Raw genomic sequence first — 18234 nt, forward strand, 5'->3', positions numbered from 1 at the left:
TGAGGATCGGATAAAAAAAAATATAGTGTATTCTGTATACTATAAAGGTGACCTTTTGTTGATGACTACTACCCGGTCCCTGCGTACTCTGAAGTTTATGCGAGCCATTGACTTTGAGTGGTGCATGTCAACCAAGAAATTAAAATTCTCCTTTTCATTCGTTTTTGTGTAGTCAGTGGAGAAAGCGAGAGAGAGAGAGAGAGAGAGAGAGAGAGAGAGAGAGAACGACGGGAATGTGTTATGTTAAAAGGTAGGATTCGCGCTGCATCCTGGGTACATAACTCCATGGTGATGCAGTAGTGACTGTGAGCCCGATAGGACCACGGCACGCACAGCCACACACACACACACACGCGCGCGATGCAACGAGAGCGAACGTAAACGGGGCGAGCAGGAATCCAGCGGGTTGCAACAATGTGTATTTTGTCGTAAAGAACGAACGAGCGCGGCTACAATGTATCAACTTATTTTATTCGGTGCATAGTCGCAAAGGGAGACGCAGCGAGAATGAAGCTCGGCGTTCTCTGTTCTCTGTTCGCTCGACTGGGAAATGGTAGCGTATGAACCGCACTGGAAGAAGGAACATGGTTGAGAGGAGCAGCAAATTTCTGTTGATCGTTGTGGGATCCGTGTGTTTTATGCTGATCCTTTATCAGTACGTGGCTCCCGGGGTGATTAATTTCGGCTCCCCGCACGGCTACTTCACGGAGGAGGACGAGGGGGACATATTTCCCACTCCGGACCCCCACTACGTGAAGAAATACTATTTTCCCGTAAGGGATCTGGAGCGAACAATCGATTTCCAAATCAAAGGGGAGGACGTGATCGTCTTTTTGCACATACAAAAAACGGGAGGAACTACCTTCGGGAGACACCTGGTGCAAAATGTTCGCCTGGAAGTTCCCTGCGACTGTCGACCGGGTCAGAAGAAATGTACCTGCTACCGACCGAACCGCAAGGAAACCTGGCTCTTCTCTCGCTTCTCTACGGGCTGGAGTTGCGGCTTGCACGCCGACTGGACCGAGCTCACGAACTGTGTTCCAGGGGTTCTCAACAAGAAGGAGAACAAGTTAAAAAATCAAAGGTAAAAACGAGCATATAGTTTATTCCACTGTCCCGGCAGGGTGTAGACTTAAAAGTTATTACCCTTTATTTCAGGCTACATCTCTAAAGATCCCACTTTTAAATTCGGATATTTTCCAGTTTCCACATCCTCCAACTCATATTGACAAAACGGCTTTTAATGCCAGTGTGGAGTCACTATAGTGGTCTACGGCTTGTTATTAACAGTGGGATCAAGGGTCTGTCGTTATAGTGGGTGGTGGGACCGTGGGACATTATTATGGCAAGATATGAAACGATAGTAGGGTACTGGAATAATGACGAGGAAAGTCTGTCCTGGTTTGTTGATGGATAACCAAAGGCGACTGTTGATTGACAATTGGTCGCACATTAAAGCCAGTATTCCCATAAATGCCAGAGAGGATCAACAGTGTCTCTGACAATTGTTGATAAAATGCCATTAACAGGGAGCCGAGCGCTCGCTGAAAGGCAGGCAGCAGCTGGCTGGCTGCGGCTCCTTCACAATCAAATATTAAAGCCTCTCACCCTGACCCGACACAAGAAACGGTTGGGTGTTTTGCCTTTGGAAGCGTCTACATTGATTGATTGAGAAGGAACCGTATACAGCCGCTGTTATTAAATTATGAGCTATTTGTTCTCCGCACTGCACTCTCTTTTGTTTGAAACACTGCATCCTTCTTCCAGACATATTGACAACTGTATCAACTTCCATTTCACTGCACCCTTGTGGTTAAAGGCTATGCTTATTGAATGGTTTAGGTGTCCGTATCGTTTAATATTGTATTTTAGCAATGCAGAATCGATAGATAGATATCTATATTGTGTGTGTGTGTATATATGTGTGTGTGTGTGTGTGTGTGTGTGTGTGTGTGTGTGTGTGTGTATATATATATATATATATATATATATATATATATATATATATATATATATATATCTATGTAATAGAAGAGAGTTTGTGCTCCGTTTTGTCAGTCGGGCTGGGCTGCTCAAACAAGGGGGTTCAGAGCTGCAGGCTGGCTGGGCTGGCCTGGGAGGGGGCAAGGGGACCCTGCAGGGGTTTGGCTCCACTCTAATCCGGGTGATTATTACCGCTGGGACACACACACACACAAGCAGTGGTATTTGCTGTTGGCGTCAGTCCCAGCTCCTGTGGTTTTCCTGGTCAGAGGTGATAACGTGTCTGACCATCCTGCATGGAGAGCTGACATATCACGCTAGATCCAGGATAGATGGACTCTTCCACACTTCATACACATAGGCTTAATATAAGTGTGTTTGTCGTCCACTTGCATACAAACAGGCTTTGTATTCAACTTGATTTTATGTATGTGTGTGTGCCCCTGTCTGTCTGTATGTGCATGTGCACCTGTGACAGGCACAGGAAGGGAGTTGAGGAAGGAATGATAAAAAGAAACCTGGGTGGGTGTGAGCGCAGACAGGGAGGGAGATCTCAGCTTTTGTTTTAATTTGCTGTAATATCACTACTGACAAGTGACAATAAACTTGCCCTCCCTGAAGAAGAACAAGTCCACCTTGTCTCTCACACACACACACACACACACACACACACACACAGAGAGAGAGCTCCACTTCCAAGACAAAGAACATTGAGTCACACTGCTGCATTAAGAACTGGAAGTTATCTGTCCCCATGACTCAATTTGATTATAATTCTTTAACTTTCTTACTTTCTTCCTGACTTCCATCTGCCTCATTGTCTCTGTGTCCCTCCCTCACTCCCTCTTTGTCCTTTGCTTTAAATCTCTGTCTGTCTGTCCGTCCCTGTCTCTGTCTTTCTAGTCATTGTGGTGAAGCTTGTTGGTGACATCTGTCTTCCAGGGTGGCAGCAGTGGTTGCGTGTGGCCACTGAGTGACGGAGAGGGAGGGAGGGTGCATGGGAGGGAGAGATCATCTGTGTTTACAGACTAGTGGAAAGGGATTTCTCACAGCCGTGTGGTACGCAGGGTTTTCAGATCTGCTGTGAGTGTCGGCAGTGCAGTAGATATCGTTGGAACTGAGCCTTTGGCCGCGGCAAGTGGAGGGGTTACTTACAGACCTGAGACACACACGCACGGACAAAACAAAGATGCTCAGCTCACTCTGAGGCAGACACAATTTGAATATCTAGTTTTTATAGAGGGATGACTTCCGCACACCCGGTAGACAATTTGGAGCAGGTGTGATGGTGACGAGGCATACAACGTAGGAGAAAGGAGGGACACCCGCACACTTGTCAGGTTCAAGAGCATTTATTTTTAAAGAGCAGAGAGCAATGTTTGGGTCTTGCGACCTTCCTCAGGCTACCTCAGAATATCTAGTTTTTAAAAGGGAGGAAAAACACCAATTTAGAGATTATTTGCCACGCACATATACACTGTAAAACCCTATTTATTTAACACGGAGTAAAAACGCCTTCTCTACACAATTAAAATTTTCACCAAGGATGTTAAGGTCAAGGTGTAGTCAAGTTTTTTTTCCCCCCTGGAATACTGTACATTAATTTGTCAGCATAGGCAAGTGGGAGAGTCATTCCCACACCCTCCTTAATGGTACCATAATGTGATTGCTCGCGCGAGAGGTGTCTCAATTCACATTAACACACACGCACAGGCATGTACGTCACATTTGTGCATGAAACGCTTTACCCCCTGTGTAAGTGTGTTTAAGTGTTTTAAACGATGAATACAAAAAAGCGGTTTGAAGTAATGAGGATACGAATGAATATTAGACATTTGAGATACTCTGGAGTATAATTTTTTTATGTTGCAGAGTAGACAGACCCCTGTCTTTGTTTTTTTCTCAGATTAAATATTTTCTTCTGTCCGATCATTTTTGCATTCTCCATTCACTGAAGGTGTGCAACAAAATAAAAAAATCTCCATGTTTTCAAGGCAAAAAGTTATTTTGGGTTTAAAGGAGAATTCCGGATGAACTGTTTTCTTACCGTAATCTGATATTATATCTAACAAGTGGTACATGTGGACCACAGCTCTGACATAGAGGGTTTATTGCTAAATCGCTTATTTTGATAGCTCGACATTTTTGTGTGTATAGTGTATACATCTGTCTTTCATAATGTCGGAATACTCTCCAAAGTTTTGGCCAAAGTTTTGGCTGCCATAAAAGACAAACTGCCGATAAACCCCATGCTCAGAGCTACGGCGCGCTAGAGATGGACCCCCCCCCCCCCCCCCGTATCTACCACTAGTTTGATATAATTATGTCAAGATTACAGTAACAAAATGGCTTGTCTGGAATCCCCGTTAAGTAAGCCATTTCCTTTAAGCATTTTGTTAATTGAACAGTTTTTGCCACAGTTGCATAGTCTTGCAACTGCCTCTTGTCTGAGGGACTTCAACCTCAAACACATGGCAAATAATTATTGGAGAGAGAGAGAGCGTACACACTTTGTCCACTGTCTGTCACCAGAAACTGAAATCTCAGAGACAAATGATGTCAAAGCAAGTTGGAGGTTGATGTAAACAGTGAATATCTGTGAAAAAAATAACAATTCCACGGTATACGGTGGGTGGGTCTAATGTTCAGAGTAACAGTTCACTCACCACCATTGTTTCTACGAAGCATTTTTTTGATAGAACAAGTTTGTGCCGGAGGCATGGTGGTGTAGTCTGTAGCGCTGTCGCTTCTCCACAGGTTGGCAGAGGGAGAGTAGCACCCAATATTACAGTTTAGGCATTGGCATGGGGTGAAAAAATGGGTTGCAAAAACTTGTGATAAAAGTGTAGTAAAAAAAAAACTAAGTTTGTGCAAAGTCTGCAAATTAACATCTTATGTAAGCACTACCATTTCACACTGTATTTCGCACTGTCATGATATCAGTAAAGTGATGCTTTGCGTTCACAGTTCACTCACATACCGTGATTACAATGCAGGCATTCGGACTAGGTAGTGTGACGTAAGTAGTGCATGTTCCAATTCCTACGGGATGCCAAAATTAAATGGCAGTAAATTGCAGGCATTTCAAGCGAGTGGGAACAGGGTTGAACACTTAGGATTTTACTTGGTCATGGACGTGCTTTGTTGTTTATTGGAGAGAGAAAGACGGGTTGTGTTTGTGTGTGTGTGGTGGGGGTGGTAGGGACTTTTTAGCGAAACTCGGTCTCAATTCGCTATATGTTTGTTTAAAGGACGCAGCAGAGTCATGCTTCAGCAATATGAAGGCATACAGGGGGAGGGAGATAAATGGTAGAGATGCATCTGTCCATTGGAGATGTGCAGATGATGAACACACACAGAAGGGGAGCAGAGGGGTGTTCAGAATGGTTTTGATTTTCCACTTATATTGACAACACGTGCTCTGATCTGAGATCTTCTAATTGGTCAAGAAGTTGCCTATCACTCTACGTAAAGTAACAGCCTACAATCAGACGAAGCAAAATCTGGCCTATGTGTGGGCTGGAAGTGTGTCATAGAGCGTCTTAGCAAGTGAAGTAAGTGATGGGGCTAATTTGCCGCCTCTGTTTCAGCCCTCACGAATCACACTCTGGTTTATCTCTCTCACTCTTTTCCTCACTCCTGCTCATCTCTACCCCGCCTCCTCTTCATCCCCTCTGCTCGCCTCTAAAACACTGTCCCTCCCTCTCTCCATGATGGTGTCATTCTCTAATCAAACAGCAGGCTTGCTTTCCGCTTGGTGGCTTTATGGCTGCGGGGCTCTCCCTTCTCCTCTCTCCTCTTTCCATCAAACCCCCCCTGTTCATCTCTATCTCTCTCCTCTCTCCTTTCCATCAATCCCCCCTTCTCCATCTCTCTCTCTCTCTTTCTCCCAGAGCGTGACTACTGCATTAGAGGAAATGTCTTTTCATGGAAGATTTGCTGCAATTTCCAAAATGGCTGCTTTGCCTAATGGACAACTGCCTTGGTTCTAATGAATGATTAGGCCTACATGTATGAGGGGAGGGAAGAGGAGATGGAGAGAAGCAGTGAAGGGTACGAAGAAGGGGGGGCATGAGGATGAGTGTGGCATGATAGGACATGCCACATAGCATGATAGGACGGCCATTGGTGTGATTTAAGGGACGATGAGGTGAAAACGTTTACTTTCATTGCTGAGGAGGTGGCTTGGGGAGGGGGGTGTTCTCAATTAGCACGGTTGTCAAGCTGCGGGCATTTGACAACCGTCTGTTTTAGATTCACAGCACACATTACCTCTCTGTAAGTGTGTGTGTGTGTGTGTGTGTGTGTGTGTGTGTGTGTGTGTGTGTGTGTGTGAGCAGATGTGTGTACATGTGGTAGCCTAGCAGCACGATGTCATCGTCAACTTGCCAGACTGCCAGCCGTGAGCATTAGGAATCCAGTTGAACTTTAGGGAATTGCCAAGGCCGGTGAGGGCTAGCTGGCTGACGTACGTGCTATTTTGGTGTGTTTGAGCATGTGTGGCCATGTGCAAGGCAGGCTGTGTGTAGCCAGGCAGGTCGGTGTGTGTTAATCCCATCAGATTAGCTGGGTTTAAGTGTCGGCAGCCTGGGTGCTCCAAAGCCGGTTACATCCTCATCCCGGCTATGCTGGCACAATGTTCCATCATTCCCGCAAATATTCCCACATCATCCTTCTAGCCAGTTATTCCTGCCTTCTTACCTGGTGTAAATCCCCCTGGCCTACTCCCACAGCTTGGACTTCCCTGCAATGGTTAGTGTGTGAGTAGTTGCTGCCAGACGCACTTCATGTTGACACTGTGAGGAATGTACATATACCGTGCGACGTGCATGCACCTTCACCAGGGTTCCCCAATAGACGGTCTGCGCTGTGGCCCTCACCAACCCCTGGCTCGTTGAGACGCTCATTAATGAATCAAGGAAGGCAATTAAGTTTCTGCAACTGTCAAATAGCTCTTCTACATCTATTCTAAGATTAATTAATAAAAATATTAAACACAAACATTTTGCATGAACCCTAGCACCCTAGACATAATTTGGCCCTTGGGGAAAACTAATTGGGGAACCCTGACCTACAAAGTTCACAAACAGTCCTTTGTACCTCATCTGGACTTTCCTAACTTGATACGCTGCCATTTTATTATACCTAAACCGTAATGTCATCCTGACCATAACTTTAACATGACTAATTCTAATCCTAACTCATATTCTCAACCCTGTCAATAAATACCGCAATGAGGAGGTTTCACAATTGCTCGCCAGGGACAATGCTTCCGGGATTTCCTAGGGAGGAGTCGGGACTATTTCACCCCTCAAGATAGGAAAAACAGTCTGCTCACACATGAAAGGGTGAGATTATCTGTGTTATGTCATCTGTAGCTCGAAGCAAGTGTTGACAGGTTTGTCCCAGCTACTACTCTACTGACTCCAACTAACTGAGGTTCAAGCTCAGGTCAACCTAACTCGATATCCTTCGTTACCCCCAACCTATGGCCTAGTCAATGCAATAAGTAAATGAGGAAGTTATAACTTTTAATACACCCATGTTGGATAACTATTCATTGTCTTTCTTTAATGAAAGTTACATAAGTTATGTACTAATAATTGGTGCCATTTTGTTTCGCATTGATCTTCAGGGAGGCAAAATGGCACAAGTGAATCCTCATCATCAAATATTAAACTTCTGTTTGGGGTATCAGACGTTTCTGTGTAGGTAGTGTAACGCCAAATGGCACAAACAAGTACATTGAATATGTAGATAGGCCTACAGTAGAGCTGTGTGATAAACGATTTGGAATAGAAATCGGATTTTGTAATGTTGACTGTCAAAAAATGAAAATCGTCAAATCGGGCCAAAATAAGTCCAGCCCGATCCTGCTAAAGCATAATAAGCCAGAGTCCGACACCAAATTAATGTAATCTCTCTTTGCCGTGCACTCTCTGGTGCGCGCAGCTCACAACTCGATGATGTGTGCTCACTCACGCTGATCCACGCAGACACAGAACGCTGAGGTAAACATGTTGTTTGATTGAATATAATGTGCCACCGAAAAAAGCTCATAGCTTAGTAATAACCCGACCTACTGTCCCTTACATTAACTGTTATTTTTGCGTCAAGGAGCGCTGTCTGTCTATAAATCACCTCGGCTAAAAACAAAGTGAAGACTTGCATGCTGAAAATGCCTGATCTGCAAGCTCAACAACACATGGAGCTTGTAGATCGGCTATTGTCAGCACGCGGAAACCTCCAGGATGTGAGACGCTCAAACTTTTGCCTTCACAATAAAAGCATATCAGCTTTATCAAGTTGAACAGAGCTAGCGGCTTCATTTTCATATGGCCCATATGACAAGACAGAAGCGTGCGTTGAGTTTGTTTGTTTACATATCGCAGAGAAACGGGCAGCAAAGCTTGTGGCTTATTTCTAATCTCTAATGTTTTCAGATACATATTTTAGCGTGATGATTAAGTTTAAAACGAGTATACACTGTCTGGATGTCATCTTATTGATTAAGTAGTTCTGTAATCAAAACCAGCTGTTTTGAGGGGACACCGCAATGGGAATAAACCAGGTGAATGAATCAATATTTGTATTCATGCAGGACTCAGCACGTCATCACGCAGCACGTTTTCGTTCAAAGGAAATGGAAATGTTCCCATTGTTTTGGCATAGATTGTTAGGTAAGCCTATATAACCACGGATATGCTTTTTATTTCCAGTAGGAAAATTCAAATTTATTTGCAAATAACATATTTGAGAGGAATTTCTTTTTCCAAAGAAATCGAAAATCAGATTTAATTTTTAGGCAAAATCAACAGCCCTAAGATACGGTAATTGCATTGCAATTGTTTAAATAGGCAGGAGACACGAAAGAAAGGTGGCTCAAACACTCTTGGTGGTCTGCTTAGTGTCTCTCCACCACCAGCAGTATTGATTAGCCATTATGGATCAACAAGGCTTTTTCATTGATTGATAAAACTTGACTGACACACTGGTGGAGAGCAAAGCCATTTCCAGGCTGCTTAAGTGGTTACACACAACAAGGAAGGAAGATGGACAGAGAAAGCACAGGAAAAGAAAACTCTCAGAGTGATCTGTCTGCTGATCATTACACATCCTCTGCAGCTTTCACTCTGTCAGTCGTGTCCCTTCAACCCTCTGTTGCTGACTGTCAAATGTCATTCCCCCCCTCCAGAGTGATTCTTGAGCTGTGGGGACAAATAGCCGTGCGGTGAATGATTAGAGGACATTTCTATGCCTGGTAATGAGGGGTGCTACGCTACAGTGGCTCCGCCAACAGGATTACTGCCGATTGATTAGCCTAGCCTAGCATTAGCTGCGGCTAGCCAAAAGCAAATGGTTGATTAGCGTGCACATTTCTAAGGTTGGAAATGAATGGTGCTATGGAATGCTAAATTAAGCTAACCATGAGAATGGGATTACAGGCTATTAATCAGACAGGGGGGTTGCTTCAGTCATTAGCTGGCCCCACGGAAAAGTCAGCATGTTCTGTTGGCTGATCCTACTTCCTGGTTTTATAAATCAGGTTGGGCCTCATCTCGCCCTTTTCCTTTTGACCCCTTCCCTTCATTGTGATCTCTCAAGCTGGCCCCTGGGTGTCTCCAGTATTCTTCCTGTGAGCCTACCCCCCACTGTGCCACTTTCTCTGGTGGCTATGCCTTGTCTTCCCCCATTCCCTCTCTTCTTTATGCTCTTAAGGATGGCGATGGGAGTGAAAGAAGGGCAAGGGGAGAGAAAGAAGAACAGAGTGGGATGGAGGGAGGAGAGGGAGAGAGCACTCCCCAGTGATGGTATTTCTCTGTATCCATGACCTGTGTTTCTTGTCAAGTCCCAGGATATGTCAAGCCCAGACAGGATGTGACCCCATTCCAAGCTCGTCTCAGTTATTTGTTTACGAATAATTCATTGTCTAAACACGTTGGTTCTGTTTATGAATAAATAAATCTATTCAGTGTGTGTGGTGTGTGTGTGTGTGTGTGTGTGTGTGTGTTGGCAAGAGGGGGCATGTGAACGCAGAGGAGAGGCTGACAAGCGTGTTAATTGAATTGTGGGAAAAATGCAAATCCAACCCTGCTTCTTTGAATCGGGGGGAGGAGTTTGAACTGATTGGGACTGTCTCTCATTTGGGTACACTACACACACACACTCGGGGTAGGCTAACTTATTGTGTCTGCATCCTTCGTGTGCGTGCGTGCGTGCGTAAAAAGAGAGCGAGTGATGCATACGCCAATGGGAGAGCTAAACTGCTGATGCCGTTCAGGGAGAAAGGGAGAGATTCCTCCCCTTGCTGCACTTGCTTTGTCTTCTTTGCTCGAGGGCAAAGCTGTAGATCTCTCTCTCTCCCTCTCATATACAAGGGACACACACGGATATTGGGAGCGCATGTGTGTCCTGTCTGCAATCACAGTATCTCACACTCTTCAGCAGGGATTTGCTTAAATCTGTCTGATTGTGTACGTATGTATGTAGCCCAGTCCCCTCTCACAGACTGCTTATGTGCCATAAGACTCTTATGTGCCATAAGAATCTTGTCACTGCAGGTTACATTGCTGTGATCCCTTCTACATGCGCACACACACACACATGTGCGTGCGCGCTCTAAAACGTATATGCTTCCCTGCTCTTGCAGTTCTCAGTCAACTGACCTGGTTAAATAAGGGTTAAACCAATATGTCACCTCGTCTGGAAATCTCAGTACGGGCCTGCGTGGCGGCTGAAGTGGATGGTTTTCTAAAAAAGAAGTGGGCCAGAGGGCCTCAGTGGTAACCAGAGACAGATCTGTGGAAGGAAGAAGCTGAGCGAGCGCTGCTGCTGCCGCCCTAGTGAATAGAGGTTGGTGTTAAAAACTAATCCAGTTACACTATTCTTAGGTCCCGTCTCACCACCTCTTTGTCTCTTCGCTCCTCCTCTTCTCCCCAAGTGTTGCCCACGTTGAAGTGGATCCGGTGTGCATGGGGAGGGGGCTGTATTTCATCCTTTCTTCTCATTTCTAGCTCTTGATTGTATTTTCCCTCTGTCTCTCTATTTCGCTCTCCTTGCCGCCTGAGTCTCAGTCACACTCCTTCCCCCTCATATCCCCTTGTGTGTCCGCATCCTCTCTCTCACTTTGTCTTTTACAGTTCTCTCTGTTGCTCTGTCGAAAAGTTAACGACGAGTCGGCGACGACCCCCCCCCCCTCCCTCCCAATCTACCCTGTCATTTTCAGTCCCCAGTGCACGTCGTCTTCTTCCAGATAGAGGAAGTGATGTGTCAGGAAGTTCTTTTATCTGACGGTGATCTGATCTGATGTGAGATTGAGATAAACAATGGAGAAGGACTGCTCTCTCTTTCTCTCTCTCTCTCTCTCTCCACCCACCTCACCCAGGGAACGGGGTGAGGTAATTGAGAGGATCCCTTATTTCTCTCTTTCTCTCTTGATTCTCAGACCACTTTGCGTCATGTGCATGAATGTGCAAAGCAAGCAGGAACAAAGGCAATGGACTTGATGAATCACTAAAGCCAATTGAGAACAGAACAGAAAATCTGATGTTGAATGGTCGGTGGGTGCACAGCTGTCGGGTCGGAACTTGTAGGGAAACGTCGAAAGCTGACCGCCGGGTATAAGCGGGCTGCCGGAGAGGACCTCTCTGATGGGCTGTTCAGGGACCGTTTCTAAAATGATATCCCTGCTGCCTCTTGCAGGCACGTAGTGTTTATTGTTTTAATTAACTGTGAAAGATATTTTACACCAAAATAGTGAATGCAGATAACCTTGTGCCCATGCCATAAGCACCTTTTTATAATTTCTCAATTGATTTAAGCTTGTAGGTTACATGTTCAGGTTACATGTTTAATAGGCTATTTAAGATTTGTTGCATCACATACTACAGGTCAGCATATTAAGATTATCGCGGTTGTATCATGTTGTGTTGACGTAGTCAAGTTTTGTATTGAAGCCCATTTCTGCCCTTAAGTGTTTTTGTTTTGCGACCTTTGTTTAATTTCATATTTTCTTTCTTGCAGTTGTGAGTAATTTACAAATTATTTTTTAACACTCAATTGTCTATCTCACATTTGTGAGAAAGGCACAGATTTATACGGTCGGAATCGTTACACATAAGTCGGGACTCTTTCATTTTATTCAGTGCCGGAAATGGGCTTCCATGGTTATCACATCACTCTGTTTTCATCAAACTATACAATAGTCAATTAGCCCTTCGCTAAGTCCCTCCACAACCCATTCTTGTCCAATAGGCACGTTAGCAGCACAAGGAGACGTGGCAAGCTGTCCTTCTCCCGAATTGAGATGCATGTTAAATGACAGGGATTCCTCCATATAAATAATCGTTCATTTCAGTAGAAAGAGCTTCAAAATGTATTCTAAATCTAGTTAACCAGGCCTGAAGTAGGCTTTGCACTGGATAAATGTGCATGACATTATTTCAATGAACTAGAAATACGAGGAAATGACAGAGGGAGAAACAATATCCAACAATCAACTTTAACAACCGTCTGAGGAGTTTACATGCAATGCACGGTCAGACTTACTGACCGGTGATTAGTATTATTGCCATCACCTGGGTGGCTGAGTCGTGTAACTTTCCCGATGTTAAGCTGTGTATGTGTTCAACAACACAGCCATGCAAAATAACACCGACTGACAGCTATGAAACTGGCCCCCGTAAAATCTGAATTGTATGTTTCTTTTCCCTTTTTACCTCTATGATGATTACCTGTTTTGGCTATATAGAAGTGTATATTCGTACGTCTCTAAATGTTTTGATAAATTGAAAATGGTGGGCCCTATTGTAAACAAGTGTAATGCTTTATGGTGTCGTCCACTCGGTTAACAATTTTGTATTGAGTTGTACTTGAAATGTACTATAATTCTGCAAACTAAATAATATAAATAAATCAATCAATGAGGTGACAAAAGTTTGCCCAGCATAGCAACGGATGCTAAACTATATGGATTTGCATTGGCCAATCACTTTTTGGGGTGCGGTTTAGCGATGGGCTAATTGAACAATGTAATGCAAACAGAAAAACGAGTAGCATCAGTAGCTAGCTGGTTGTGTTCTGCACAAACCCTGCAGTCCCCCAGAGGGGCTGGGAATCGTTGAAGCTGCCCCAAGCTACTGCCTACTGGCCAAAACTGGAACTGCAGGCGGGCAAAGTACATACACAAGCAAAAGAGCACGCAGCTGAGATTTTACACAGAGCTCTTATCTACCTCCATAGCGCTCATTCATGAATCAATTCAGGCGCGTTCATGGAGGTTAGCACTTCCGCATTTTGGTGCCCAAATCAAGAAAATGCGGAAGTAGCGCATTCTTCCGGGTGCTTCAAACGCCAGTGAGCAACTTCCATTAAAATGAATAGCTGGGGGCGGGGCAGTCCGCCCTCTAGTTTATATATAACTCTATGGAAATGACTTGGGACGGACCACGTGCTTCCATAGTGATTAAGGAAGTGGAGCCGAGGTACACGAAGGTCTCGCGTCTGCAGGAATATTCCAGAAAGTTGTCATCCACTCGGGGCCATGTTTATTTGCTGCTCGCTTGTTTCTGGCCTTGTGATCGCCAACATGCAAATGCTCCGGTTGGTCATACAAATGCGGAGCACGCCTTCTCTCCCATCTTCCTCTTTCTGTCTCGCACAACACACCCGCTCTCATATTTCTGTAGCTCTCTTTCACTTGTGCTGTCACTATCTCTGCATGTGCACTGTTGTAAATCAACATTCTTCCCTTTTTTGAATATGCTTCCCCCTCCCCTGTTTCCCCTATTCTCTCTCACTCTCCCACTCCCTCCCTCTGTCTCTCTTCCAATCTTTTGTCCAATGTCTCTTCACGCTTGACCAGCCTTGCTGTGACTCTTGACTTCAAAGAGCTACTTCATTCATCAGTCAGTCATCAGAGAGAGAGGCCATTCAGCGCTGCGCTAAAAGAGAGGGAGGGTGAGAGAGGAGAGTGTATAAAAAGGGGAAAACGAGTGCATGAAAAGAGGGAGAAAGCGGATCCGCTCTTGACCGCGGGGGACCTCGGGAGACACACACACACACACAAATACTGGCACCCTCGTTTAGTTTTTTCCCTGCCACTGGGTGTGTGTGGACGCTGCATACGATCCCTTCTTTCTTGTTCCGTTTATCCTTTCTTTTCTCTCCCTCTCCTCTCCATTCTTCTTTTTTTTCGGGAGATGACACAAAGGAGTGTTGAGGCCTGTTCCCTTTCTTAATCCCTCACTGCACTGTGTGTGTGTGTGTGTGTGTGTGTGTGTGTGTGTGTCCTCTGTGGCATCTCTCCATCCATCCCTCTCTTTTTGTGTGCTTTCATTGCCCTCTTGCTCACTGACATTCTCCCTCTTTTTTCCCCCATCCCTCTTTATTTTGAGGTGGCTGGCCAGCAACTTTTCAGGTCAGTGGGAATTGCAATTGCTTCTCCACTCAGGTGTGTGTGTGTGTGTGTGTGTGTGTGGCACACAACACAACACCAGTGAAATGTACACAACCCTTTCTTAGGTTTTTGACACTGTATTTCATGTGTGGCCTGTACATGCATGTATATGTGCTGTGTGCTTAACTCAACATGGATGCAGGTGTGCCTTACAAACTTGGCTCACCGTGACGCTATTATTCACTCTTGTCATCCCATCTTCTATCATTCCTTATCAGTTGACCAGCCTCCTCAGTCCTTGTCCTTGTTTTTCCCTCTTGAGTCATAATTGGGATTTTCGCCTTGGGTTTGTTTTTGTGGCTGTGTGTGTGCTATAGCTAAGAAATGAGATGCTTTGCTCTTATGATTCATTATGCGTACTACCGCACTCTGTCGGGTTGACCTTTCTGGCTAGCCACGAGCAGGTTCACTGCACAGTCATCCTGATGGCTTTATCTGAACGGAGATGTCAGACTTTTTCTTTCGTTTTTTTTTTTCCATTTGACCTTTATTCATTCAGGAAGATCATTTGACCACATGGACTCCAGCATCCCTAATCTGGGTATGCCATAGGTGAACATTTGGCGGAAATAGACAAACGTTTGCTAAAATATATAGATGGCAGACAAATGCTGTATAGTACATAAGGTGCAGCCATAGAACATATAACGAATCTAGAACATAGATCTGTGCATAAATGTGCAGTAGACGATACACCATTTTGCAGCTTACAGTAGTATATCAGGTATGTCAGTGTATACAGGAAGGCAATCTTGTGTGGTGGCTTGTGTTGTCAGGCCAGGACCGCCTGGTGACAGGCAGTGCTCAGCGCTTATTCAATCATCTGTTCTGACGCTAACCAGGTGGAAACCATTTTCTTCTGTTAAAGCACTTGCTACAAAGGTAGCCTTGGTCGCTGTAGCGGCATGAACAGATTGTGGCTAGGGTGGTGTGTATTCTTGATGATTCGCTGAGCTTTTTGACTACACACACCGCTGGGCTGTCTGCACCACTCTCTGTAGGGCTTTCCATTCTAGGGCGGTGCAGTTCCCATACATGTAGGAAGTGCTATTCCCCAACAGGATGCTCTCGATGGTGCTATTGTACAACAACCTGAGGATGTAGGGGCCCACTTTGAACTTGTTCAAATCACGGATGCAGTACAGGCGTTCCCACGTTTTACCATGGCCCTATGTCCCATTTGATGTCCTCATCGATGTGTATGCTGAGGAACCTTTTTCACAACAATGGTGTCGAAGAAGATAGGGGCGTCGCGTGTTCAAACATTTAACCTGGTATCTATAGATTAAAACGGAAATAACTGCAGTTAAAAGTGTGTGTGTGTGTGTGTGTGTGTGTGTGTGTGTGTGTGTGTGTGTGTGTGTGTGTGTGTGTGTGTGTGTGTGTGTGTGTGTGTGTGTGTGTGTGTGTGTGTGTGTGTGTGTGTGTGTGTGTGTGTGTGTGTGTGTGTGTGTGTGTGTGTGTGTGTGTGTGTGTGAGACATGGCAGCATGTGAGACATGGCATCAGGTCTTTATAAAGCAGCAGAGGTGTGGAGTGGTTGATGGAACCGCTATTCATTCAGCCATGCTATTATAACTCACCTGCCGTTCCCTGAGAGGGAGAGTGCAATAGCACCCAGATTATGTATATGAATCAGAGAGAATTAGACCGTGTGAACATTGTGTGTGTGATGAGTGCATGTTTGCGCACACAAGATGAAACCACACGGTTCAACTCGGTGAGTCAGTGATTGTCACGTAAGCCTGCGAGCCATGCTTGAGGCTGGTCTGAACACGCCTCAACGACACTCACATTAACCTTACCACAGGAGAGAGGGATGGAGAGGGAAGAGAAGAGAGGTTTAGCTACAAAGAGCAACGGAGGAATGGTGAGGCCAAGGGGGGTTATGATTGAGCAACCGTTAAGTGACATCAAAAGGGAAAAGAGTGAGTTTTAAGGAACACGGCATGAAGGAGGCTGCACTGTAAAATCCTGAGTCACTTTCTGGACTCAAATTAACACTGAGGATTTTGCCGTGTAAATAACTGGAAAGAAAAGGGCGGTAGAATGAGGGAAAACAAGAGGGCAGGGAGGTGAAGTGGAAAGTGTCTGGGACAGGAATGTTTCCTTACTTAACGCCCCTCTCCTCCACTGTCTCCTGATGGAATGTTAATCAGCATAAAGAGGTCAGCCCTTTAGGGTGTGTGTGTGTCTCACAGTTGATTCCCTTTAGCCTTTTTGGACATTCATTTGTTAAAGGCCTGGACAGAGTCCGTTTGTGCCTTGCGTGGGGGAGTCAAATGCACACAAACGCAAGGTTATTTTTAGTCCTTACATAGTCCCTGCGTGAGTTGCGTCGCTATTGTAGGCTTGTGTCGGTCTATAATGTGCTCTAACGTGCAATCAATTATTCGTCCACTAGATGGCAGCTATGACAGATTGGATTGTACAAACTGTAGGCCTACTGATACACATGCCACTTTATTTTTGTTAAGAGTCTGTATGTCAGTATATACCACTGCCTCAGTGCTTATACTGGCCAATCTACAAGCTCACACCGGGACGCCTTGCTGTTCTCCGCTGTATAATTCTGCAGAGTTCTCGTCTGAAAACCAGGAATGGACTGGGTGAAAGATTCAGGGCTAACATTTGGCCCAAAAACATATTAAAGCAAGGGGGAAGGCCCATTCATTGGGCGGCCCACTTCCCACTGGACATAACTTCAGTCCAGGTCTGATAATCACCGACGAGTTTGCAGAGTCCTATAATCATTTTTGTACAAAGTTCTCCAGACCGGAGATTTCAAAGGATCAAGGATTTTCAGTATCACTGTTGGCAGAATGTTTTCACTGTAGTAGAACATGTATTTGCTAGGGTCATTGCAAGGTCCATATGCAATGTATTTGGATTTGTAGGCTTTTCCTGAGCAGTCTTATCACTTTTGAGTAGTTTCAGGCTGCTATGGAAAATAAGGACATGTTCTTGGTCAACCTTACTGATTAAATTATCACTGGAGGGGTGAGATTTGTTTGTTTGCAGATTCCTTAAGCTAAGGTCAGAGTTATCTTCCCAGCCAAATTGCTTGGAGAAAACCTTGAGGGAAATGATATGGTGGTGTTTAACTTTCACCTAATCTTGTAACTACTAGAGATTCAGAATGTCTTAATTGAGTCTCGATCTCAATGGCATCTTGTAGCGTCTCTCTGACCTTGGACAACTATGGCGGGGGAGGAAAAAAAGACATTGACAATACACCCTACCAAACCTTAACCACATCGCACTCTCCCCGTCTCAAAGCCCGCAAATTGAGGCCAGGACATGTGCTCTGCTCTGCTTCTGTACCCACCGAACTGTGTCACTGAGTGTGAGAGTATGTACAAGTCTGATTGCACCGTTGAATTCTTTTACGGGTTAATACATAACAGTATGTATGACCATGCATGTACCAGTTAACAGGCTTGCGAGATCTCCTTTTGATTAAGTTAACTTTAGAGTGAAAGCAAAAGTGGCACTCTGTCTAGGTGTTCTCTCGCTCTCACTGTCTCTGGTTGGAGACAGTCACACACACACACACACACACACAGTCACACACACACACACACACACACACACACACACACACACACACACACACACACACACACACACACACAGTTTGTCACTGTGTGCTGACTGTTGGGTATATCCAGAATGGGATGAAGTCCCTGTGGAATGAGAGATGTTATCTTTGTCGCTGCCTGTGTAACTATCTATATCTCTCGCCCTCCCTCCCTTGTCTCCCTCTCTCTACTTTTCCCCAATCTGCCATCTTGT

General features: G+C 45.0%; 1 protein-coding gene across 2 annotated transcripts in view; it reads left to right on the plus strand.

Annotated features, from left to right (window-relative positions):
• Positions 1–299: 299 nt before the first annotated feature.
• The window catches only part of hs6st1a (heparan sulfate 6-O-sulfotransferase 1a), a 56515-nt gene continuing 38580 nt past the window's right edge, over positions 300–18234 (plus strand). For both annotated transcript variants that reach the window (XM_079528738.1, XM_079528739.1), the window contains exon 1: positions 300–1084. In XM_079528738.1, coding sequence (XP_079384864.1) covers positions 561–1084 — 524 coding nt within the window. In that variant the 5' untranslated portion in view covers positions 300–560. The remainder of the gene's footprint in view (positions 1085–18234) is intronic.

This window comes from Electrona antarctica, assembly GCF_951216825.1.
Source record: "Electrona antarctica genome assembly, chromosome: 18".
In the NCBI taxonomy this organism is placed as follows: domain Eukaryota; kingdom Metazoa; phylum Chordata; class Actinopteri; order Myctophiformes; family Myctophidae; genus Electrona; species Electrona antarctica.